The sequence below is a fragment of the Dermacentor andersoni genome, chromosome 1, assembly GCF_023375885.2.
Source record: "Dermacentor andersoni chromosome 1, qqDerAnde1_hic_scaffold, whole genome shotgun sequence".
NCBI lineage: Eukaryota > Metazoa > Arthropoda > Arachnida > Ixodida > Ixodidae > Dermacentor > Dermacentor andersoni.
The window spans coordinates 243,692,551-243,719,461 of record NC_092814.1 but is presented as its reverse complement, the minus strand read 5'-3'; the positions used below and the strand labels follow the sequence as shown (position 1 = coordinate 243,719,461).

The 26,911-nt window shown below is 44.5% G+C and overlaps 1 protein-coding gene across 3 annotated transcripts in view; it reads right to left on the bottom strand.

The window, feature by feature from the left end:
* The window catches only part of LOC126548000 (serine/threonine-protein kinase 31-like), a 322,789-nt gene that overhangs the window by 160,308 nt on the left and 135,570 nt on the right, over positions 1–26,911 (bottom strand). For all 3 annotated transcript variants that reach the window (XM_050196069.3, XM_050196070.3, XM_050196071.3), the window contains 3 exons: positions 10,189–10,347; positions 6,702–7,084; positions 1,822–2,041 (listed from right to left, as the gene is read on the bottom strand). In XM_050196069.3, the coding sequence (XP_050052026.1) occupies positions 1,822–2,041; positions 6,702–7,084; positions 10,189–10,347 (762 nt within the window). The remainder of the gene's footprint in view (positions 1–1,821; positions 2,042–6,701; positions 7,085–10,188; positions 10,348–26,911) is intronic.

The following is a 26,911-nucleotide window of genomic DNA, read 5'->3' as shown; positions in this document are numbered from 1 at the left end:
GTGTGCGGAGACGGACGGAAATTGGGCCACAGCACGGGCATTCGGAGTTCCCGAAATTTGCGTGCAGGACTGGTGAAAACAGGAAAAGCTTTCTACTCCGGTGACTACTATGTGCGGCACTGCCCATATCTTGAAAGCAATCTGCGATAGAGACAAGAGCCTACGCACCTAAGCGCACTGCGCTGTGTTCTTGTTTTGATAAAAAGTTCCTGCGGTCATTGATAAAAAGTTCCTGCGGTCATTGCGCAAGACGTGTTCATGCTTGCTTATGTACGCGCGACACCGTGCTTGGTAATTTAGTTAGTAAACAAATGTTTTAAAGTTTATGCGGCCGATAAAACTGCTATTCTTACTTTTCGTAGAGCTGTCTACGAATTTGCTATCATAATCGATGTTTCACCTTTTGGGCAAAACTGCGACTTTTTTAATTTATCGCAGCTTTAGTGTATTGGTAGTAAACTTTTGTTTTTCCAAATGAGAGAAAGTTGTATTCCTGTATGACAGAATGAGGTGCGCGGTACTGTAAAGGATTTTTCTTTTTTTGAAGTCAGGGCAAATGGATGCATGTTAAAAATGATAGGTTTTTTTTTTTCCTGTTTTTTTTTTTTTTGTTCATGGAAAACGGGTGCGCATTACCATCGAGGGCGTGTTAGAATAAGTAAATACGGTAAATTAACAACCATGGTGTAACACGCCGACAAGCAAACATGAGCACATCTCAGTGGATGACCACGAAAACTTGCTGTCAAAACATTGGAGTGAGGAAGCGCGGCAGCAGCAGCAACTGAATTGACCTTCGTGCTGCATCTCTGATCAACCCGAACTAAGCAGCGAAAACACAGCATGAGGCAGAATCTTTCCTTTTTGCAGATGGATTTCAAGATACAGGAGTAGAACTCCCCCTCCCCCTTTTCCTGGAGCCTTGCACGCAAATGAACATGGCATGCTTCCTCCCCATTTTCCTTGCTTGCATGCGAGAGACTGAGTCACGATCGCCAGCTCACCCTCGCACGTTTTCGCTCGCACATACAGCATACGAAGCATGGCAACGATTTTATCACCCTTGGACTTTATACGGAACCTCACAGCAATGGCAGAAATGCGCCTGGAGTGTCCATATAATTGCTATCGTAATAAAAGTCCACAAAACCCATCAGAAAAGGCTTTTCGCTTCCGAAATTTTAGACGTCGGTCTACAGTGGCTCTCTAAGGTTCGTGGCAGTGCCGCAAAGTCACCCGAATTATTGGCCATATCGGAAAAATTTATGGCTGACTGTAATTAACCACATCACTCACTGTAGCAGTGAGCACACTAGTACAGTAATAAAGCATGAATTCCCAGGTAACCATAACAACTTAAAGGGACACTAAAGAGAAACACTAGATCAGATGCTGAGGATAAAAGAGATATTGGGCATGGCATCCAAAATTGTCAGCGCAGCAGCACAAGTTTTGGAGGCCATGTATCAGGTCATAATGTACAGCATATCATTTGGCGAAGGCCACAATAAACTTGGTTGTGGCAGCCATGGCTGCATCGCTTAAATCACTGCACTACAAGCATGTTACACTTGCGTGACAACACTGATCTGATTAAGCTACAGTAGATTACTTTTTTGTCTTTTCACTAGATCAACATTTTAATGACAAACATGTTGCCAGACAACTCTGTGCACCCCAACAATCTATTTCCCTCAGGACACTTTTCCCAGCAGTACAATCATACAAAATGGTCAAAATTCACGTACAACTATTCTAGAAGAATTTATGTTGTACGTTATACCCAACTTTCAAGCTTTCAAAAGAAATTCAAGAACAAACCTTGATTCGATCCTCCATAGTCTGCAGCTGAGACCTTAGCAAGTTACGCTCATCACTCAGCTGCTTCACTGCAGCTGTGGAAGTATCACCACCTCCAGGTGCAACTAGGCGCATACTTCGAGCTGGAACCATGCGGAGTTCAGGCTGGTTCATCATCCATGGCCGCCCTCCTGATCCATGCAGAGTCCCTGGCTCACGTGGGTAGAAAGGAGCCCTAAACCTACAGTAAATTTAGCCCTAATGTTACTATTAATTCTTTTAGAAAGCACCAATTATTTTCCAGTACGGTCGTTCATTAGAGAAAATTGGGCTAGTTGGTGATTGTGCGAATGTGGTTTCACTAAAGTATTTTCCTTGAAAAAAATTTCTTGGTGGTGTAAGCTATTTTTAGTTTTTTTTGCAGAAACTTCAAAATGGCTTATGTCACCAAGAAATTTTTTCAAGAAAAAATACTTTGCTGAAACCACATTCAAGCAATCACCAACTGTCCCAATTTTTTTCCAAAAGTATTGGCAATGGTCACTTTTAGGGATTGGGATGTTTCGCACGGAATGTCCCAGTAGGAAAATGCTCCAAGTGGTAAGAATGGCAAAGACCGTTTTCGAGCAAATTTTGTAACAGGCAAAATTGCAATTTGTAGCTATAGCCTCCCCTTTTTGCAGCAAGACACCAAGAGGGAGAAAAGAAAATTAACACACAACTATACTAGTTTATTTAAATATATGTACACTTTCAATTGCAACAGAAAGGGTACCCATGAAGAATTTCAGAAATAAACGCTGGCTTAGTCATGACAGAAATATGTCTAAATGACCATAGGAATGAAGTAAATGCTGTTTAACTCTTTGTAGGACAGTACACATCTTTTACAAAACTCTCAAAATCTTTCGTGTGGTTGAGCAAATGAGGTGCTTAGAAATAGTTTACAACAAATTTCACTCCTCTACACCAAACCGTTTATTTTAGATAAGTGGGATGTATTTGTGCCACTGATGTTCACTGGGTCTTTGAAAAAGTGGGATGTTTATGTCCCATTGACCCTCTAGGTTGTTAATGCAAAATTACCCTTCAGACTACTTCCCTCATGAACCAGAACTCCATTTCACTTCTGTACAAGAAGTCATTTATCTTGAATTACTAGGCCGCATTTATCCCACGGACACAACACTGTTTCGAAAGGTGGGACTCATTTGTCCCACTGACCTTCGACCGTCTCAATTTAAAGTTATATGCAACCACTGCCCTCGTAAAACAGACTGAGGCACGACTGACAAAGTGGTACAGCGGATGAGTTACAGAAAATATTTGTATGCACTTCCCACCAGAGCATGGAACACCAATGGCACCAATGCCTTTTTGCACATGCATTCAGAAGGGCAAGTTTTCCTGACTAGTTACCGACTCAAGATACAAAACATTGTGCATATCCGACCCACTGTGGGAATTGACATTATGAAAAGCATTTTGCAGGCAGCTAGCTATGCAACATTGTTTGGGGTTTCGCAAATCATTACCAGGCTGACCAATGTGTTTGTGTAAATCCAGTATGTGTGTGTATACTGCGAGTACACTGAATTAGAATTAACGCGCATGTTTGTGTGAGACGACAGCTGCAAGACAACAACAGTAACAACGATTGCATGATTTTTATGATCGAATTGACGTGGATAAGCAGTATGGAGGTGTGAGATGGGCAAAAAACGCAGAAAGAAAATGTTTACTTATGACAGCACGTGGTATCACATAAGAGGACACAAACAGGTCAAAATAATGCTTCACGAAGGACAAGGATAATGGCAATATCTTAAAGATACGGTTGAAGTTGTGCTGCTTAGATGCTGCACAAAGTGACACTGCCATGTAAACAGAAAACTGACACAGACTGTGTTTACGTGTTGTCAGCGTCCTTCCGTATGCCACCTAAGCAGCGCAATTTAGTAATTCGCACTGTTAGGTAATGCCTGACCAACTAGCCTTGTCGAAGCACTTCTGAATGTTAATCTGAATACTGACAACTTTGCACACATCTGCTACTGATGTGACATCACACAGGCAGATCATGTCGTAAATTTACAGTGAAAGGGTATGCAGCCTTTGAAATTTCGGCCGCTATTACATTTGGTTCCATGCAGTATGTGGCAGTGCTGCTGTGATGCCCAAATTATCGAGAAAGTAAAAAAAATCTGGCGTCTATAGAATTAGTCGGCGATTGCAGATATAAAGCATGAATTCCCCGGACACTATATTACCAACACTAAACGTTATAACTGAACGGCAGATTACCAGGAAATAAATCAGTATATAAAAAACAGCTGCAACCCTCTAGCTAATGAATGGTATGAAGAGTTGCAAAAAATCATTCGCGTATCCTCCTCTGCCACCTGTGTTGTCCACAGCTTCTCTTGGCACAGTTTCATATGCGGCATCAATGTAGCAGCCTTAACAAAATGCCACTGGCCCCACAGGTGCAGCATTTCTACCACTGTGCTCATCAAGAAGAATATGTAACACAGTCAAACCTCAATATAAGAGATTCATATATTCAGGAAAAAACTAATTTCACAAATTCCCAGAACATTTCTGGTAGATAGTATCTCACACTCGCTATCACAATGCTACTGTTATGAATGAGCGCCAACTACCAGGAGTGAACGTCTCGTGCTGCCTCTCACTTCTACGCATTTCGGAAATTTAGGTTACGCTATCTCCAACACTACGCACACAGAACTATGGTATGCATTAAGGTACCAACCATCTCGGCTCAGTCTTTGCACTTGTTGCAGATTACCGAAAAACCAGCGTATAATACAAGTTTCCTTTCCTATTATTAGCATCCCAAATTTTCGCCTCGTACTATATGCAGATCCGAATGAAAATTTCAGTCAGAAATTTGGGCTATAAGTTTTGATTTCGTTATTGCTGCGTGGCTACGGCTTCGTTTTGTTATTGCTGCGTGACTACAGCATCGTTTCTTTATTGTTGAGTGCGCACTTGGCAGCACACATGCAAACTGTGCTTTGCGAAGTGCATCTTTTTTATTCCACATTGAACGACCAAGATGTCCAGACCACGAAAACAGTACTCAGCTGCTTTCAAGAGAAAGGTTATTTTAGCCGCACAGAACATCGGCAACAGTACAGCTGGGACGCAGTTTGGCGTCAACGAGGGAAGCATTTGCGGATGGCGTCGAAAGAAGAACACCCTTTTCGCATGCAGTGGATCGCGAAGAAGCTATTGCGGTCCGAAGAGTGGGACATTTCCGAAAATCGAACTCGCCCTGACGGAGTTCATACGCCAACAGCGAGCCACGTATCTAGCTGTGAGTGTGAAGCTTATGCAGGCAAAAGCTAAGGAGCTTGCAAGAGAAAAAGGCCGACTGAGCTTCGCCTTCGAAGCGAGCAAGCACTGGATTTATCGCTACATGTGCCGTGCTGAATTTTCCTCACACCGCCGAACTTTGATTTCGCAAAAGCTGCCGAATCGTTCGAAGAGCTGCTTGTGGCTTTCCAGCGCCACATTATTTCACTGCAGAAGTCCAAGAACTTCCAGATAGGGCAAATCGGCAATGCTGACCAAATGCTTGTTTATCTGGACATGCCATCGCCCTTCACCGTGCACGAAAAGGGCTCTAAACAAGTTTATGTCCGGTCTACTGGCAACGAAAAAACACGAGTTACCGTCATTTTGTCGTGCACGGCAGACAGACGCAAGCTCCCGCCCTATGTCTTCAAACGCAAGACAGTGCCTAAAGGTGAGGAGCTGCCAAGAAATGTGGTCGTGAGATGCCATGAGAAAGGCTGGATGAACGGGAATCTTGTGCTCGACTGTATAAAGTCCGTCTGGTGTAGGCGGCCTGGAGCACCGTTGTCATTCCCGTCCATCCTCATGCTGGATGCATTTTGCTGCCATTTGGCCGACTCAATGAAGAGGCTGTTGCGCGAATCTGGCACTGAACTCGTCGTTATCTCGGGTGGGATGACGTCTTGGCTGCAGCCTTTAGATGTTTGCGTGAACAAGCCGCTCAAGGACGCGGTCAAATGGTGTTATGCAGATTGGATGCGCTCAGGTGAGCCTGCAGTGACGCCGCCCGGCTGCTGAAGCGGGCTTCGCCAGCCAATCTTTGCAAGTGGATTGTGGACGCACAGGCCAGCATACCAGAGGACCTTGTGCATCACGCATTCGAGAAGTACGGCATCTCGAACGTGCTGGATGGCACAGAGGATGAGTACCTTTGCGAAGATATGTCCGACAAGGAACTATCCGAAGATAGCGCAGCTGAGGAAAACAGTGATTGAAGTGCGGAGTGCAATTTAAATAAATGTTTTCCTTAAGTTTTTTGAACTCGCATTATACGCGGATAAAACTTTTTTTTTCCCCATTTCGCGTCCCAAAAATTTCACCTCATACTATATGTGGCTTCGTATTATACGCGGGTTTTTACGGCATCTCCAAGATGCAGCCTGTGGCCCAAGCATGCAGTCACACGCCATGTCTGTGGCTACACATTTGGTCAGCCAGGTGTAGCCACAGTCAGGGTTGAGGAGGAAGCGCGTGCCCAAGTGGGGGTGAAGGGTGCACGCCTTCTGCGTGCATGTGCGCTTCAATGGCATTCTCACCACTTTTAATGCAAAACGAGGCGTGGAAATACTTCCTTCCTCGGCCAACATTTTAACGTTTTCTTTGTTAGATTTAACAGCCACACAGGCTTTCAGAGTAAATGCTTGAAATGGCAGAAAACTTTGTTAAATCCAAACTGCGTCATAAAACTACTTTGTTAAATTGCAAATTGAAATAATTTCTTTCCATCATGGATTTCATTAAATCGAGGTCCATTATATCAAGGCTTGACTGCATATCACAATTAAGTGCAGTACACTCACCGGCCACCATTTTTGATGCCATCACATCCAGGGTAAATGGGTCTAAATGATGGTGTTGAGAAGTAGCGATTCTGATCAGGACCGTAACAACGATCTCCATTAAAGCCTCGTCCAAAACCATGCTGATAATCATGCTCGTTGCTATAGCCACGATCACAGCTATAGCTGCGGTCACGAGAAGGATAGGTGCTACGCTCAGGTGTACGCTGGTAGCCTCTGTCGTGACTGCTCTCTACACAACTGATCTGCTGTTGACCTTTCCAATTGGGAGACCGTGACATCACTGAAGAACCAGAAGATGCACATGAAAGTGCCGGATTTTCATCAGTTCGTTGTAAGCCAGGACTACCAATTGGTGCTGCATCTTTAGTTGGCTGCATCTTCTGAAAATAAAGCGCAAAAATACAAAGCACTTACTACATATATATTGATGGATTCTTTGAGGCAAAGGTTAACAAAAACTAAAGAGCGGAGACAAAAGATGACAATACATCGACATGGAAATGTACTCGTGTAAATTTAAGTAGTACAGTAAAACAGCATTATTTCAGAAAATCAGATAATGTAGACTCATCCTGTTGTCCCGACAGGCGTATGCATTATTTAATAGCATCAAACTCTCATTAATTCAGATGTATTTAGCTGCACAACAGTTATTTTGGGCAACCGTTGAAACACGATAGCACGGAACACTGGAAATGCACGATACAACAGAGCAAAAGTGGCACTAGTATCCAACGAAAATGAAGCAGAGGAGCTCGCATCACCACAGACATCATAAAAAAAAAAATGTACGAAAATGACAGGACCAAACGCTTCATGCCTACTTGCGCATTTGTAGCCTTTATTCTTACATTCACCACTGCACATGACATGGCATTGGCCACATGCCTTCAGGCCTGCATAGTTTCCATCCATGATCACGAGGATACCTACCATGCTTGCGGCAAACAATTGTTTTGTTTTGACTCATGCTGAATTCCAATGGCGGAGTCGGAGCAAGTTTTTCTGCTCGTTTCGGAGCAAGTTTGTTCCAATGACAGAGTGAGGGCGGGAGTACGGTATTCCAATGAGAGAGTCAGAGGGGATTCAGAGCGGGAGTCACTCCGTGGAGCAGGAAAAGATGCTCCGCCAAAATCGGCGGAGTGGGCCGGAACTCTGCGTGACGTATTTCCTTTACCACGTTTGTCTGCTGGGAGGCGCCACCGGTCACGACTCGCGAGGAAGCAAAAGCTGCTGCAAGCTTGGCGAGATATCCATTCCGCACTTTTAAAAACAACAGGTGAACGGCGCTGAAGAGACAAGTGACCGGTGCAGCGGTGCTGGGAGCAAACAGCGGAAGGAAATGACAACACGCAAGGCATCCTGGGTAACTCTGAGATAGAACTTCCGCTTCCGCCTTGCTCCGGCGGCGCAGGTTGTGTTCCACTCGCGGATTTGGAGGCGTTGCTCTACGCCAGAGTCGAGTGCTCGCTCGCAGAGTCCGTCGGCTGCTCCGACTCCGCCATTGGAATTCAACATCAGTGTGCGTTGGCTGTGTGCCTTCAGAGACTCTATTTTCTTTCGCCAGATTTCACAAGACTGATCACCGTACACATCCTTGTATACGGCTTGCAGCGTTTCTGGTGCTGGGCCACACTCGTCGCACAATGCCGAAAGCGCTGTCAGCTGTATACTTAGACGCTGTATACTTTGGAAAGAAACAGGCGTGGTTCTTTCCAAAGTGATGCGAAAGTGAAACTGTCTTCAGAAGTGATCGTACCATAACTGCACAATCTACATCTGTGATAGCAGCGATAGCAACAACGCCATCATCAACAGCAGTTGTGGCAAGCAGTAGTTTTCATTTTGATTCAGTGCAATGCGCATGCACTGTCAAACATAATGTAAACTGTCGAGGATGCAAACTGGTATGTGCCCACAGTAGATTTCTGAAAAGCATGGCTCGGATGAAGACTGGAGTTTTGCAATACAGTGGCAGTGCGAAGGAACTCGCGACGCCCTCACCGCTGCGCGTGCTGATTAGTCCCAAGATGAAAAGAATTGTAACTGCTGCACTGCTTTTCCGCAAAATAGAAACAGGATTTGGTTATTGATTCAGCAAATATAAGCATGTTGATGTAGTAAGCACTGGTTTATATTTTTCTTGATATCTTCGATAATTTGATATTTGGTATTTCAAAGATCTTTTTTGGGTCTCATGCAATCCGAATTAACATGGTTTTACTGTGTCACCAACAATATTGTTACAAGGAAGAGAACAATGAAGGTGTCTCGAGAGAATAAGAACGAAGACTGTGGCTGCTGCTTGGGTGCCATTTCTATCTCCTTTAAATACACACCTGTTTGCATCTCTGCGCCAGCCTCTTTCACGTATCATTTTGGTGAAAGTGAGGGATGTTTTCTAAGGTGTTTTCTTTGAAATACCTCTGCCTACACCCATAGTTTATACCAGTGCCATATATTTTTCAGCTAACTTTAGAAAGTGGGGGGACACTCTACTGCCTCGTGTCCCCTGATTTTTTACCCGCATGGATCTCGTGTCTCCTGGAATCCGGCTTCCTCACGTAGCGTATGCGGCATTGCTGGCTGTGCAATTGTATGAGAGATGGCATCCACGATTCACACCATTTCACGGTGGGGATACTCCGGTGCACAAGTAGCCTCCTCGTCTTTGGCAGTGGGAACTCTGCACAAGCAGCTCAACAGGGTGCTCTGCAGTACCGCCATGCAGACACCTTCCAGTTTGCTCGTATGCGCTAGTTAGCTTGCTTATTTTTAGAAGGTGCAATAAGTTCCCTTTCGTTTCCACTATTGTATTGTCGTTTCTTTGCCCTAAGAGCATGCTTGAGACCCCACAGGAGGTACCACGTATTCGCTGTGTTATCAAATACAGTCCTGGCCATTTCCAAATAGCTGACCAAGATGACAGCACAGCACACCTGCCAGAGTGTCTAAACCACAGTGCTCTGCATCCTTGAGCCACTGCCATTCCCAGAGCCCAAATATGTAATCTTTACAGCGAATTCAGAAGAGTTTGCGGCATGCATAATTGTAAGCAGGCTATGACGAGCTGCAGCCAGATCAGAAGTGCCGTTGAGCATAATTGCAGCGTTCAGCTAGCTAGGCCTACCGGCTTTATTAGCGACTGTAAGCAGCTGTGTGTTGTACTCGAGTAGTGTACACGAGCACTGTGCATTCAAAACAAACTTCCTGTCATGGTAAGGGTGAGAGAAAACCAAAGCAACAATGTTGTCCTCTGACAAGTCTACTGATGTCAGAAGATCGATTTCTGCATCACGAAAATAACTAAATAGCAGGTTTTGTCAACACTCTGCTGTTTATGAGCCTCAACAAGCATGCTCTCAGACTTCTTCCTCTAGGAACTGGCCTCAGCAACATCATTCTTGCACATTGTGGCCTAAAAAAATAAGGGTGCAGCTTTCACATCAGACCATACGGTATATGCCAAAGGTATCCAGCATACCTTAGCATAGTTTCTATTGAGCAATTCTTCGAAGACGTCTAGGCCAGAATCGAGAACGTGGCAACTTGTTACCAAGTTGGTGGTCTGCTGGGAAATTGTGGTCTTTGTTTTCACCTTTACCACATTGTCCCTCAGCAACTCCTTCATGAAGATGAGTGCCTGTAAAAGACCAGGTGCATGAAATTAGGATTTTGAGTGCTCAATTCAGAGTTGTACAAATAAGGTCAAGGGATATTATAAGCTAGGTGAATGCAAGCTAAGGTCAAATTCAAATTTTATTACAATGTCCGGGATGCTGAGGCCCGTGGTCAAAAAGCCGCTACACGAGCTTGACCAGGACCACGACCCAGTACAAATGGCAGGGACAGGAAAACAGCACAGCAAGAACATAGTTAATGCACAAAATAAAACATAAATGTGACCTTTCCTGAAGCCAAACTGCCAAATACTGATATGGTGCTTCTCAAGGAATCAAGCCATGCACTTGTGAATTACTTTCTCTAAACCCTTTCATATTGTTATCCGAATGATGGATTAAACACTAAAGACTAGTTACAATGTATATTTACAAAAACAACTGCAGCGCCGGCCAGTTCAGCCAACAGCTCGTGACTCTGGAGCAGTTCCGTCTACTTCGTCGGGGCGCCCCCACACACCATCCAAAAGAAACACACAATATGCAGATAGCATTATCTCCGGCGGTGGAAGCACCATCCCTGTGCATCTAATTATCGGTGTTGACAGGAGAGGAGTAGGGTTTGAGGGGTGCGACATGCAAAACATCAGAGGCATGTGAGGTAGATGAGCCACTGGTATTAACTGGGGCGATTTCATATGCAACTGCACTCACGGCACGCAGCACTCAATATGGGCCTGTGTACCAAGACAGTTTTCTGACAGCCCAACATGACGGGTCAGGGTCATCAGTACCAGAGATCCTGGCGAAAAGTGCACGTCGCTTTGTTGCCTATTGTACAAACGCCGTTGGTTCTCATGGGAAGTCAGGAGGGGAGCGTGGGCAATTTCGCATAATTGTGCTGCCCTGGTGATGGCAACAAGTGCATATTCGTTGGTCTCTGCTGCAGCGCATGGAAGGGATGTGCCCAGTGGCAATGTTGGTTCTCATTCGAACAGAAGGAACGAGGAATAACTGGCAGTGTCATGACGCAAAGAATCATATAAAAATGCGACATAGGGTAGAGTAAGGTCCGAATCAGTATCGTCGGATGAGACATACTTTGCAAGCATGTCTCTCAGGGTTCGATAAAGACACTCCGTAAGACCATTAGTTTGTGGGTGGTAAGATGTAGTCAGCTTGTGCCTGGTTGAGCAGGACTGCAAAATGTCGGCGATCACTTTTGAAAGGAATGTGCGGCTACAGTCAGTGAGCAGTTGACGCAGAGCTCCATGTTGTAAAATCATGTCGTGTAAGAGAAAATTGGCGACATCTGTAATGCAGCTTATTGGAAGTGCTCTGGTGATTGTGTAGCATATGGTGTAATCTGTCATCACAGCACCCACTTGTAGCCAGACGCTGATAGAGGGAAAGTGCCAAGTAAGTGTAAGCCAATGCAAAAGAACGGCTTCGACAGGACACAAATGGTTGAAGGCACCTGGCAGGGAGAGTTGGTGTTTTTTGGCGCTGGCATTTCTTACACGCCACAACCTATTTGCGGATGGAACGAGAAAAAGAAGCGCTGGTGAACCCAGTCAAAAATTTGGGAGACGCCGAGTTGACTGGCGGTTGGTAAGTAGTGAATTGCGCAGGACCATTGGGGCAAACGTTGTGGCGGTATAATACACTATCCCGGAGGACAATCGAGTGAAGTGACGAATCGGTAAACGAAGATTCCAAGCAACAAATGATGGCATGCAAGGTGGCATCATGGCTTTGCTCATAGGCGACATGGAGCAGTTCAGAAACGGAGAAAATGCATGATTCGGTATCGGTGCCTGTGATAGCTGAGGGTTTGTCCACTGGATAACGTCACAAATAGTCTGCGTCTCGATGTAGGCAGCCCGACTAGTACACTACTATGCATGAATAATCTTGTAGCCACAGAGCCCAGTGACCAAGCAGACTGGCAGGATCCTTGAGTGACAAAAGCCAGCAGAGCGCGTGATGGTCTGTTATTCCCGAGAAGTGCGTGCATACAAATACGGGCGAAATTTAGAAATCATCCAGACGAGAGCCAGGCATTCACGCTCTGTAATTGAATAGGTGTGCTCCCATGCTGTGAGGAGGCGGCTAGCATAGGCAATCACACGATCTTGTCCCCGTTGGCGTTGGGCAAAGAAGGCTCCGATTCCGTGACCAGGGACGTCGGTACAGACGTCGTCTCTAGAAAACGGGTCAAAGTGGGCTAGTAAAGGTGGGTTGGTGAGAATAGTGGTGAGGTGGGCAAAAGCGGCAGCTTGAGCGGGTTCCCACGTAAACAGCATATCCTTCTTTAGAAGGTCAGTAAGTGGTTGGGCAATCGCTGCGAAATCTTTCACGAACCATCAGAAGCAGGAGCATGGTCCTACAAAACTTCGGACATCTTTGACAGACTGAGGTACAAGAAAATACGTGACAGCACGAATTTTCTTCGGGTCTGGCTGAATACCTAAGTGTCGACAGGGTGGCCGAGCCCTGTAATCTGCCGACGACTGAAGGGAAACTACAATGAATTCAGCTGGAGCCCAGCATTCTGGAATACTCGAAGAATAGCTGATAAACGTTCAAAGTGCGTCTCAAATGTAAGGGAGAAATACGACAACGTCCTGTTGATGGCATGGCAAATGGCATGTTGACCATTTGAACCCTTGAATCAGAGTCCATCATAGGTTTGAACATTGTTGGCGCATTGTTTAGACCGAATGGCATAATTTTGAATTGATAAAGATCATCGGGAGTGACGAACGCAATCTTCTCTTGGTCCTTTTCGTCCACAGAAATCTGCCCATAACCAGACCACAGGTCTCTTGATGAAAGGTAGTTGGCACCATGGAGACAATCGAGGTTGTCGTCAATGTAAGGCAAGGAGCAGAAGTCCTTTTTGGTAATTCGATTGAGATGACGATAATCTATACAATAACGCCACGTGCCATCTTTCTTTTTACATGCACAACGAGCAACTTCCAAGCAGTACTGGGCGGTATCAAAGATACATGTACCTTAGATACTATCTTAGATACTTTTTTGGGTATCTTGTATCCTTATGATAGGAGTGGCAAGACATGTATCTGTATCTGCATTTTCGATCCATGAAATGATGTATAGTGCATCTTAAGATGCAAGATAATGTTATCGCAACATCGCTGTGTGAAACTATAAACTTTGGCTGAACTCCACTTCCCAAGTTGATACTGCTGCCACTAAGCCCTTAATAAAACTAAAGGCAGGGACATTCTTTAATCTTTCCGCTAGAGTCGTCCAGCAAGGACAGGCAATGAGGTCTGTGCGTCGCTATTGGTGGAGCAGAGTGACGTGATGGCGTTAGTGCCGTCGTAGCAAAAATGAGTGGACGAATGTCTTCATGCAGCCGTCCTTTTGTTTACTTGACTTTTTGTTTCTAGTTGCGTCGCTGCCATGGCACTTGTTCGTAGCCACTCTGCTGTGCTGCATACGCCAATGAATGCGGCGTCTTTTGCTTAAACTCTAATGCCACTATAGTGTTGTTATCAAAGATTTCGTGCCTGCTGCTTTGTTACGAAGTCCGAAGAATACAAGAATGGGGTTGGCCCAGGTCTAGTGGCTTTTACAAATTGTTTCGCACTAAAAACATTATACTTGGAGCAAGAAAGACAAAAATTGTGAGATAGTAACAGACATTTAATTCAAATGAAACAAGGTTGGTCGGAGCTAAGAAATTTCGAAGCAAACATTTTTGCACATCCGCATTTGTTGCTACATATATCATATTTATTTCATTTATTTTATTTTCAAATACTGTTGGCCGTCTTGGCTGTAACAGGGTGGGTACAGCAGATTTGCTCATAGCGTAAAAAATGTAAACACTTTACAAACGTAAATAGGACATGAAGCAATGAATGTTGGAAATACAATGCAAAACAAATAACGAAATACAAATACAATAGTTTGGCAAAGAAATACATGTTCTAACATTGTGACAGTGATATTGGAAGCAGCATAAAAGAAAGACTATTGTATGTATTTCTAGAATAGTGTGACAATGTTTGCACGGCACCACTAAGATTCAATTTCATAAAAGGGTTTTAATGCGTTCCTCAAAGATTTTGATGCTACTCAACTGCAAAACAGACGCCGGCAAACTGTTCCATTCCTTAATCGTTCGCAGAAAAAATGAATAAGCGTACATGTCCAGATATGCTTTTGGAATTGAAAACATGCAATGATTGCTTGATCTGACGTTTCTAGCCTACCTGGGAGCAAGATAGGGTGTGGTTTCAATATTGAAGTGGCCTTTTGATAACAAAAAAAGAAATTTAAGTCTAGCCAACTTCCGCCGTTGAGCCACTGGAGGCAAATCTATAATAAGATCTATAATAAGAAATTTGCTAATGTATCAAAGTATATTAAGATAGAAATCGGATCACAATAATTCCCGTAGTATCTTGTACCTGTACCTCAAATACTTGTTGCCTGAGTATCTTGTATCGTATCATGATACAATTCCAAAGTATCCTTGCCCAGCCCTGCCTCCAAAGACTCGCTGAGAGCTCAACAATGCCTTTGGCAAGTATCTTGTTCCCTTCACCTTTAAAGACCTTACATTCCAATGCAGAAACTCGATAAAGCCGGCAATGAATAGGGCTAGCATCACCAGTATTTATGCGATGCTTAGCAAGTGAAGTCTAACCCAATTGTTGATTGTTAAGGTTGAAGATGTCGGGGTAGGAAACCAAAGGCGGCATAGAGCTGTTGCGTGTACAGACAATAAGGCCGCAGGAATCATGCGACTAAATTTGGCGTCAAGGAAAACTGAATCCTGTGGACATGCTTAAGAATTGGAGCAAACGTCTACTGAAAAAGCAGTGACGTGGTCGTCTGCTATAGCACGCAGCATGGCAACCGATAAGCCTTGGTGCAGAACTTGCTTTGTCAGGCCAAAGTTGACGGGGAGGCATGTCCAGTTATCGGCAATGGTCACAGTGGGGCACAATGATATTGCACATGAAAAGCACATCAGGAACAGGTGTGACAATATAATCACCATCGGACACAGGGAAAGATGATTGCAAATCGACGAAAGTCAAGGCTTTATGCGGAAGACAGACGAAGGCGGTCGTACTAAAGTTGTTTGGGAGTTTGGCACAAACATGCGGGAGAAGAGGAAGTTCAAGGCAAAGCGTATCGGCAGAACAGTGAGTCAGCACGGAATGCACCGTAAGAAAGTCTAGTTTAAGAATAAGGTCGTGAGGGCAATTGATCAGCACTGTAAATATAACTGGAGTGTGGCAGCTGGTGATGTTTACACAGACAGTACACATTCCAGTGACGGCAACAGTGCTGCCATCGGCAAAGTGTACGTATTGGGCAGTAGCAGGCGTAAACACCTTGAGCTGACAATGGAGGTTAGCTCTCATTATGAAAACCTGGGTTCCAGTATCAATTAATGGTGTCAAAGCAACACCGTCGAAGTGAACATCAAGTAAGTTCTGGTTAGTTGGGAGCATCAATAGAGGATTACGACACGATGAAAATACTGCAGCACAACCCTCGAGAGCTCCACTGTCTAGTTTTCCGTCCAGTATGGCCCATAAATGGTTGGCGATGAACAGGAGTGTGACTGGGGCTGCAGGGACCGACGGCACTGAGGTCAATGCGAGTAAGTGGTACGAGTGTCATCGAAAGGAACGTCAAAGGTAGGAGACATACGGTGAGGCGACTAGCGCCGAAGATCGGCATATGCTCGAGGAGAGGGGGAAAAGTAGCTTCAATACGGGGACATCCAGGTCCAGCAGCGGCGAGCAGCGTGGCCGATTCGGTGGCAATGGAAACAGATCTGGTTGTCATCCAGAGTTCTCCATTCAGTAAATAGCCGAATCTGGAAGGAGAATACAGGACACTGCGAGGCACAGTTGTCGGCACCAACCTGGCATCAGGTCGGTGGACGGAGCAGGCAGCAGGAAAACCAAGGTTGGAAAATTCTTGCCGCACAACTGCCTGAATTAGAGAAATCACTCGTGCTGATTGGTCAGTGGTATAGTCAAGTGGGCGTGGATGGAATGGGGCTGGACTTGCAGCCTCGAGCTCATGGCAAACAATGAAAATGAGCGCGCGGCGGCTGTTCGAGCAGCGGGCCATCGTGCAGCGGCTCGAATTTCTCGTTTTCTTTTTTTCTTTTCAAGGATTTCGCATTTCACTACTTTTCGGCTCAGACACCGAGCAGCCAGACTTCTTCATTATAACCGATAATGCGGAATCAGGGCATTGTAGTGAGAGGGTTATTTCACCATGCAAAACATACAAAAGTTGACGGTGCAGCAGCTTCTCATTGTTATAACCAATATATTCTTAAAACCGGTATCATTATAAGTGGATTCGACTGTAGTTACAATAACAACTGCAGCACTGGCAAGTCCAGCTGACAGCTTGTGGCTCAGGAGCAGTTTGTCTTCTTCGTCGGGGCGCCCACGTGCATCATCCAAAGGAAACACGCAATATGCATTTAGCAATAATAAAGGCAATATAAACATATCACCCTATAAATGCTAAACTACAGAGCACAGAAAAAATTCCTGTTATCAGGAAGCAAGTGTTGCCTGGCGTGGGCAGTTTTGTGGTACTCGCTCGCTGTATGCTTGTGCTACTCGGTATTTTGCAACTTGCACCGTTCGTGCATCGTGCTATGGTGCACGAATACTTAAAAAACAACTCCTTTTAATTCTAACAAATTTTCTGGCCCCTTTGAGTTCGAATTATTGAGATTAAACTGTACATATACAGGGTGTCCCAACTATCATGCACCAAGATTTAAATATACGCAAATGCCACGTAGCTGGACAGAACCAAGGTAATGTTTCCAGTTGCTTGCAGATACTCAGATGATATTTTGCATTCCACTGAATTACGTAATTAATCTTATTTTAATACTGAACTTCTCAATTATTATAATTACATAGAAGTGTCAATGAGAAAATTGTAGAGCAACCAGAAAACTCCCGATACGGCTTTTTTTTGCTCAATACGTGCCACATAAAATTGTTTTTTCGAGCGTGAAAGAAGCCCACTAATAGATGCAAAATTGACGCACGACTGCCCTCTCGAAGCACTTTGCGTGTATTTGCGGGCTTCTTTTAAGCTCAGAAAAACACTTGCACTTGGATGCACACACTCAATGCACAATGTTGAGTGCGTGCATCTGCAAATAGGATGGGTAGCTCTCGAACTTTGTACACCATTATGGTACCGATTCTGCATTCAAATATTGGCGCCATAGAGGAAGACCGCCACTCCTGAATGTTTCTGCCATCTGTCATATGTTTATAATTTTTTTTTTTTTCCGTCTCCTACTAGTATCTTCACTACTAAGGCGCACCTCCATTCCAGCGACGAAGAGGCTCCATTCATCAGTGTGCTTCCTCAACGATGGTTCTGCTATCTGTCGTACAAGTTTCATCTGCTGTTCTATGTTTCATATTTTGCTCTCTTTGCTTTGTCCGGTAAGGATTGAATAAACGAAAGTGCTCCTTCTTCTAGCATTGTAGCATAATTGCTTAAACTTAAACTGTTGATTGGAGCGGAGGCTTTTGAAGCTCAAAATAAGAGCTGAGCTTGGACTGTAAAGATGACAGTTTGTCGAATGAGGAAAAGGCAACTTCAACTGCGTCTAATTCTAAGCCGGAGACCGTGCAAAAGTGCTGCGAACGATGTTGTTGAGTTTGCTGCAGATTTTATTTATTTTGTGCTATGGGCTTTCATTCTTTTTGTCAAATAGGAATGTGAGGACCATACCAATGTAACTTTTTCAATTATCTGTGTAATTTTTTTCCTTCTGCATAACCAAAAACAAACTGCTGAGTTTGTTTTATATTATCAAAGAAAACACCCGACACGCAAAGGGTTAAGTATTTAGCATAAGCCGTAGCATTTTGGGCTCTCTGTTCTAAAGATACGAAATAGTTGAACATATTTGCCAAATCTGCCTTGGAGATTATCCGTGTCCTCATCTAACACAAGCTCAGTAGGCCTGAAACACCTTCACTAGAGTCAAGAAATTTATTCATTCTACTCCAAGCTAATTGCAATTTATTCATTAAAGCAAAGCTCATACACACAGCTATATGTATCAGAATTTAGCTCTAATCCAAAAAGCTCCAAAAAGCAACATGTGATGCAGAGGCAGCAAAAGTATGCTGGCTTATCTTGTATCCAAAAGCAAGTCAGAGAATGAAATGCTTTTAACCCTTTCGCTGTCGGACCTTTCTGGCCGTGACGCACGCCCAGTGCCGGCTTGGTTTCAGGGAACGAGCATAACAGGGAATGAACATAGCAATTTATTTTTGATTATGATTGGTGTACAAATAACGTAGTCAATGCTATATGCACATTTCAGTGTTCTGCAGCTGTTGTTAGTATACATCATCATAATCAGCCTGACTATAAAATCCGTTCAACATCCGAATCTGACGATGCGGAACCCTTTTCCTCGCATGCGACTCTGTCAGAGTCCGAATCCGAGCTCGGCTCGTATTCTAAATCGGAATTGAGCCACCGCACCAATGAGCAGACGAAGGTCCCGCGCGCTCAGCCATCCGAAAGGAACCGCGCGCTGGGAGGATGCGCTTTCAGTCGCCGGCACAACGGGGAGAAATGGGACATTGCGTGATCAAGAAGACAGAGGGAGATGGAAAAAGGCTAAACAAAGTTCGAAGGGCTTTACGTTTACTGCTGCAAGTCGGAAGCGAGGGTTCGGCGAGAGAGCGAAAGCAGCAATCGAGTCACTCTTTTCAGGGAGGCAACGGCACGTGCGCCTGAACTTGACGCGGCGTCGCAGACACACCAACAGAAGAAAAATAAAAACCTTCAAACCAGTGGAGATGGCAGAACAACCCTTGAACCCATAACCACACGCGCGCGACGCATGATCCAGCGAACGCGGAGCCACCGCGCCACTCAGCAAAGAGAAAGTGGGGAGTGGCAGTCGCACCGTACTCTTCAATACATGGGTTAACACAGGTCGGGGAGAATATACGAACTTGTAGAAAGAGTCAACAGATGGCGTGGCCAATTCAGGAGCGCCACCTTTGCGCTTAGGTGCGAAATTTTGAACGCACGATAGAAAACGTACCGGTACGTCAGTGACACCGTGGGGGGGAAGCGCGATGACGTACCGGTACGTCCGTGACAGCGAAAGGGTTAATACAATAGCATACCAGCTATCACAAAAGGGTAGAAACGATTAACTGGTAAATAGTCGGCACAGCACCAGGCTTGGAGATACGTATCCTTAGTGGAAAATCATCGGACTGTGCTAAGCTTGGCAGTTTTTGCTGATAACAGGCACACTCCAAATGAAGCGAGCAAATCTTGCTTCTTTTCAACTGGGTCCATTCTAAGCATCCAGTGGTACGCATTAATTTGGTCCCCTTGTGCCGCTTATCAACGCTGACAGTAGCGAACGAGCAAGCCAGGTGAGCTGGCGATCACAGGGAAACAGTATAGGCCGACGGCCCTTGCGATCTGTCTGCAACTCGTAATAAAGTGAATACATTTGTCAACACAACCAACGTCTGCAAATTCATGTCGCTCATAATGACAATACAATTATTTCTCCCACCACAGGCCCTCACATTACAGCGTGCCCCGCAACATTGCCTCGTAGTTCTCAAATCGTCGTGATGCCGCCACGCAGAAGCCCCCCCCCCCCCCCCCAAAGAAAGGGGAGTCTAAAGAATTTTCCTGTGTACCATTGTGGCGTGTCATCGCGGTAGAAAGACAGCGATTTATCATTTATCATTTCCCAAAAATTGCAGGCGACATGACATGGATAAGAAGCTTGCACACTGGGAAAAAGGTGGCTGACACTATGGTGTCCTTTTGTTTTGTTTTTCACGAAACACTTCACTCGGGACGGCTTCTTTAATTATTGCTGGCATGTAGGCCAGCGCTTTCATATTATATCTTTCAAATATGTTGCCGGCATTTCAATTCGTGGAGCATACTTTGTTTAGGCAGGCACTTTATTAAATTAGTGATATAGGCTGAAGCTTCATTTGGTTTGGTTAGGTTAGTTTTTTCCACCAGGATTAGTGTTACTAATGCCTTTTAAGCAGCAGGAATATTCTCTCTAAAGTGCTTTTGTCTGCAGGCACCGGTAGCAGGAACAATAATAAGCTTGCAAGGTCTCAAGTTGATCATGAAATATGAAACATCTTATGCAGTGATGTGACATATCGTTTTGGTAGCATGCTTTAGTTTAGCAGTGTAAGGAGGTGCCGTTTTCTCATTCAGCACAGTGAGTCATCAGTTTAATTGCTCGGAAGCAATTTAGAAGGAACTGCAAACAGTGCTCGTTCCAGCTTTGGAGCTTTTGGCCTGGTCACAGAGCCACTAGTTTGCTTTCCGACACTGTGCACGCAGCCCAATTCCATTACAACTGGTTCGATTCATTTCCAAGCCATGCAGTTACACTAGTACAAACGACATTGCTCAGAAGAAAACCCTCGCTAAATTCTGAAAACCCATTGGAAGAAAAGCAACTTCGTCAAATTGGTGATTATTACTTCTCATACTTCAACAGGGTTTGAGAATTCCTACGAGGGACAGGTGTCTGCTGTGTTCCCAAGCCTGGACCCTACCTCAAACACTGCGTATTGCAAGCACAAACAATCGCCAGTCATCAGACGCAGGCTACATAATCCCACAGATCAGTGAACTATAAGAAGAAAGGTGCACCCCGACTCCCAAACAGAACTTGTAGTATTTATCTAAAGACCCATTGACTAGGTAATTTAAAAGCTTTTAACCTCATTCTATCAGTGCACAATATCTGTATTTACCTCCTGAAAGCAAGACAGATGGTACTCCCTATATATTGTGGGATGCTATGTGATATGCTGCAACACAAGTCACAGTGCGGAGTTGCCTATGAAGGTCGAAAACAGGCTCTTTTGTCTTCAAAAAGACTGATGCAGCTCGCTAGGAAAGCTGGACATTTGCACGCACAGCACAACGATTTCCGCAGTTTCGTAGCTGAAATCCTTAAGACCGATCAAAGTGAGGTAATCGGCAGCAAGGACCATTTCGTCTTCAATGAAACACCTCAATTCCAAGCAGCAAACAAGAAACTTGATGATGATGACTTAAGTTTATTGGTGCAAGGACCAGATGTTTTCAAAGAGCATGAAGACCATGATACAGTAAACTCTCAGTTGTACGAACGTCGGTTTATCGAATATTTCAGAATAACGAACTTTTTAAAAATCCTCGGCAGTTTTCTTATAGATTCTATGCAAAAATGTTTCACTTAAACGAATTTCGGAACAGTGAATATTTCAGTTTAACGAACTCGCTCAGAGGACCAAGGCTTGCACTGCAGGCGCAACCGATGCCCGCCCTCATCAAACCGCCGCTCCAGCGGCAATTAAAATTAAATTATAGGGTTTTACTGCAAACTTCTTAATCTCATCCGCCCACCTAACTTTCTGCCGCCCCTTGCTATGCTTCCCTTCCCTTGGAATCCAGTCCATAACCCTTAATGACCATCGTTTCTCTTCCCTCCTCATTACATGTCCTGCCCATGCCCATTTCTTTTTCTTGATTTCAACTAAGATGTCATTAACTCACGTTTGTTCCCTCACCCAATCTGCTTTTTTCGTATCCCTTAATGTTACACCTATCATTCTTCTTTCCATAGCTCGTTGTGTCGTCCTCAATTTAAATAGAACCCTTTTCGTAAGCCTCCAGGTTTCGGCCCCGTACGTGAGTACTGGTAAAACACAGCTGTTACACACTTTTCTCTTGAGGGATAATAACTTTACTTATAGCTGCCGGATAAAACATGTCGGCAGCGGCGTAATCGTTAACATGCAGCCCTCCTAAATAGGGATGATTTCGATTAAGAATCGAATGTTACACACTCTATTCGTACTCGTATTCGAAAATGATCTATTCGGTATATTCGAAGATCTCAACTAGCCAAACATTTCGCAACAACCGACTGTTAAAGATGGGCACCCCAGCTCGTTCTTATTCTTCCGATTATTCAAGTCTCATGATCCGGATCCGCAGTCACTACCACTCCTAAGTAGATGTATTCCCTTACCACTTCCAGTGCGTCACTACCTATGGTAAACTGTTGTTCAGATTAATTTTTAGACCCACACTGCTGCTTTGCCTCTCCAGGTCAGTGAGCATGCATTGCAATTGGTCCCCTGAGTTACTAAGCAAAGCAATATAATCAGCAAATCGCAAGTTACTAAGGTATTCTCCATTAACTCTTATCCCTAATTCTTCCCAATCCAGGTCTCTGAATACCTCCTGTAAACACGCTGTGGATAGCATTGGAGAGATTGTATCTCCCTGCCTGACGCCTTTCTTTATTGGGATTTTGTTGCTTTCTTTATGGAGGACTACGGTGGCTGTGGAGCCGTTATAAATATCTTTCAATATTTTTACATACGGCTCGTTTACACCCTCATTCCGTAATGCCTCCATGACTGCTGAGGTTTCGACTGAATCAAACGCTTTCTCGTAATCAATGAAAGCTATATATAAGGGTTGGTTATATTCCGCACATTTCTCTATCACCTGATTGATAGTGTGAATACGGACTATTCTTGAGTAGCCGTTACGGAATCCTGCCTGGTCCTTTGGTTGACAGAACTCTAAGGTGTTCCTGATTGTATGTGCGATTACCTTTTCAAATGCTTTGTAGGCAACGGACAGTAAGCTGATCGGTCTATAATTTTTCAAGTCTTTGGCGTCCCCTTTCTTATGGATTAGGATTATGTTAGCGTTCTTCCAAGATTCCGGTACGCTCAAAGTCATGAGGCATTGCGTATACAGCGTGGCCAGTTTTTCTAGAACAATCTGCCCACCATTTTTCAACAAATCTGCTGTTACCTGATCCTCCCCAGCTGCCTTCCCCCTTTACATAGCTCCCAAAGCTTTCTTTACTTCTTCCGGCGTTACTTGTGGGATTTCAAATTTCTCTATACTATTCTCTCTTCCATTATTGTCGTGGGTGCCACTGGTACTGTATAAATCTCTATAGAACAAGCCACTTGAACTATCTCATCCTGATTAGTAATATTGCCGGCTTTGTCTCGTAGCACGACATCTGATTCTTGCCTATTCCTAGTTTCTTCTTTACTGCTTTTAGGCTTCCTCCATTCCTGAGCGCATGTTCAATTCAATCCATATTATACTTCCTTATGTCAGCTGTCTTACGCTTGTTGATTAACTTCGAAAGTTCTGCCAGTTCTATTCTAGCTGTAGGGTTAGAGGCTTTCATACATTGGCGTTTCTTGATCAGATCTTTCGTCTCCTGCAATAGCTTACTGGTTTCCTGTTTAACGGAGTTACCACCGACTTCTATTGCACGCTCCTTAATGATGCCCATAAGAGTGTCGTTCATATCTTCAACACTAATGTCCTCTTCCCGAGTTAAAGCCGAATACCAGGTCTGTAGCTTGATCCGGAATTCCTCTATTTTCCCTCTTACCGCTAACTCATTGATTGGCTTCTTATGTACCAGTTTCTTCCATTCCCTCTTCAAGTCTAGGCTAATTCGAGTTCTTACCATCCTATGGTCACTGCAGCGCACCTTGCCGAGCATGTCCACATATTGTATGATGCAAGGGTTAGCGCACAGTATAAAGTCTATTTCATTTCTAGTCTCGCCATTCGGGCTCCTCCACGTCCACTTTCGGCTATCCCACTTGCGGAAGAAGGCATTCATTATCCACATATTATTCTGTTCTGCAAACTCTACTAATAACTCTCCCCTGCTATTCCTAGAACCTATGCCATATTCCCCCACTGACTTGTCTCCAGCCTGCTTCTTGCCTACCCGCCCATCCGTATAGTGTATTTTGTTTTGACTTTACCCATCGCCAATTCCACGTCTTCATATAAGCTTTCGACTTCCTGGTCATCATGACTGGATGTAGGGGCGTAGACCTGTACGACCTTCAATCTGTACCTCTTAAGTTTCACAAGAAGACCTGCCACCCTCTCGTTAATGCTATAGAGTTCCTGTATGTTGCCAGCTATATCCTTATTATTCAGGAATCCGACTCCTAGTACTCGTCTCTCCGCTAAGCCCCGGTAGCACAGGATGTGCCCGCTTTTCAGCACTGTATATGCTTCTTTTGTCCTCCTAACCTCTCTGATCCATATTATATCCCATTTACTGCCCTGTAATTCCTCCAATAGCACTGCTAGACTCGCCTCACAAGATAACGTTCTAGCGTTAAACGTTGCCAGGTTCAGATTCCAATGGCGGCCGGTCCAAAACCAGGGATTCTTAGCACCCTCTTCTGCGTCGCAGGTCTGACTGCCGCCGTGGTGAGTTGCTTCGTAGCTGCTGGGGACTGAGGGCCGGAGTTTGATTGTTGTATCAGGGTGTCTACCAAGTTGACATTTCCAAATTCCCTGGGTTTTCCAGGTTTTCCCTGAGCACCTTCGCGAAATTCCCTGAATGAGCCAGAATTTAGTTTTATGTCTAGACGGGCTGACACCATGTTGCCCGATGCTGTCACTCTCTAGTAAGCATGTTGGAAAAAGATGATTTAATCCACTTTGAATAGTAAGGAGTAATATATACACATTTAGTGTGATCAAGGAACCCGTACGGGTCCCGAAACGTCTCTGTGTTATTTTCACCTTGACTTGGTCAGTGACCGCAATTTCTTCATCAATATCTATTGCATTCAAAAAGAAAATAGAAAGAAGGTTTTAGTAAAATGCACAGCGGAAAAAATGGTAAAACCCATTCCGAATTGAGCATAACATTTTCAAATACGGATGAAAAGGAGATGCATACAGAAGTAAATATTTTCAAATATGAGCTATTTCTACCAACTGATAGCAAGCTCATCGGTATGGAGCCTGAACTTTGTCACAACTAAGATTGTCTCTCAGCAGCTGGGAAGTCAACCTCAGCTGTCCTGACATACTCTCAGCCCGTACACAATATCTCAGTGTTGGGTTTCACTGCTTTAAAGAGTTTATTTTGGTTTGGATGAGGTACACTTGCATCTCGGCATCAGCCAACACTGTTTTCTTGAGCTCACGCTCCTTCAAAGAGGCGGCGGCCCGCTTCCCTTTTTGTTAATTCCTCAGTGCGTCGGTTTTGTCTGTTCTCATCCTCATTCCGCCATGCATTTGCCCAATGGATCATTTGAAGCATCCTCTTGATCAGTTGTACAGTCAACGTCCGATTTTTCTGACTCCCCAGGGGCTGCGAGAACATCCGAAAAATCGGGCAGCCCGAAAAAAATGAATGCATGTCTTAAACTGCCCTTAACTTTTTTTGTTACCATGCCTATTAAAACCGATCAGCGGTAATCTATACTTTAGATCACCGATATCGACATGTTGCAGCCGTTTCATACCCACTTAAGGCCATCCAGTAGTTAGTACAGGCACTGAACTGTCAGAATCAGTTAAAATTTTTGCGTTCCGGTGATGTTGCGATTTTCAATGGACCTTTTTGTGAACAAATGCGCGTGTCTTGTAGCGAAAAGATGTGTGGCCGTCACGTTTTGCCACGCTTGAGAAAAAATCATGCCATTCACAATTACACTGCACTAGCATCAAAATTCTGTAATCAAATGACTCCCAGTAAGTCAAGAATTAAATTATATCGCCGGCTTTGCCGTCCGACAGTGCTGAGCGGTGATAATTAACCAAAAATGACACCAGCTATTCCCTAGTCCGCTTTGGTTTGGAGTTCGAGTCATTTTATTGCAACAAAGTGTATTTCTGAAAGTCCGCCACATGTCTAGCATGTGGACCTGGCATTTTCAACCAGTTTCCAAGATTATCGGTTTCGCTTCTCTAGTAAAATCCAGGCAAGGGGTGCTGCCGGTGTGACTGTGTAGCTATTGAAAGTGGCTCCCATGGCATCGTCCCGCGCGGCTGCGTCACGAGAAAAGCGTCGTGCTCGAAACTATGCTGCACCCGCACTTCAATTTAGTAATGAGCATTCGATTTATGATTTCGAAGATGATAGCAAACAGATGAAAGCTCTGATGGTGACGATGTTTTGAGTCGGCATGGGACATCCACAACTGTCCAACGGCGAGTTTCCATTACGGCCTTGAGCGGTCTCCTTCCTTGTGCGCACTTATCTGCCGATCTTCTTGCACAACCTGAGAGCTCTCCTAATTATCTTCAGGGTGTATACTTTGCTTGGTTATGATGTCCTGCCATCAGCAGCAAAGGAACTTCCGTTCACGCCAAGAAGGCCACCTGTAGCACATCTCGGCACAGCACTGTGGATCAGCGCAAGGCAGTTTGCAACGGCGTGGGATTTCTTTCTGCTCTTCTTCTCTGTGGTAGTGATAAAGACAATCTGCAAAATTGCAAACAGATATGCTTGGATGCATAATCTTGTAGTCGCCCAGCTACGCTGAGAGCGATTGGTCCTGGAAGAGGTCAGGTGCATGACTCTAGACAAACTGGTGAAGTACGTTCCCTGGACTTCTCATCGGACCATCCTCAGAAGATGCTGAAAAAACGGAACTGCAGAATGTGTAACGAGGACCACAAAGATGAAAAAATACCAGACATTTTTTGGGAAAAGTG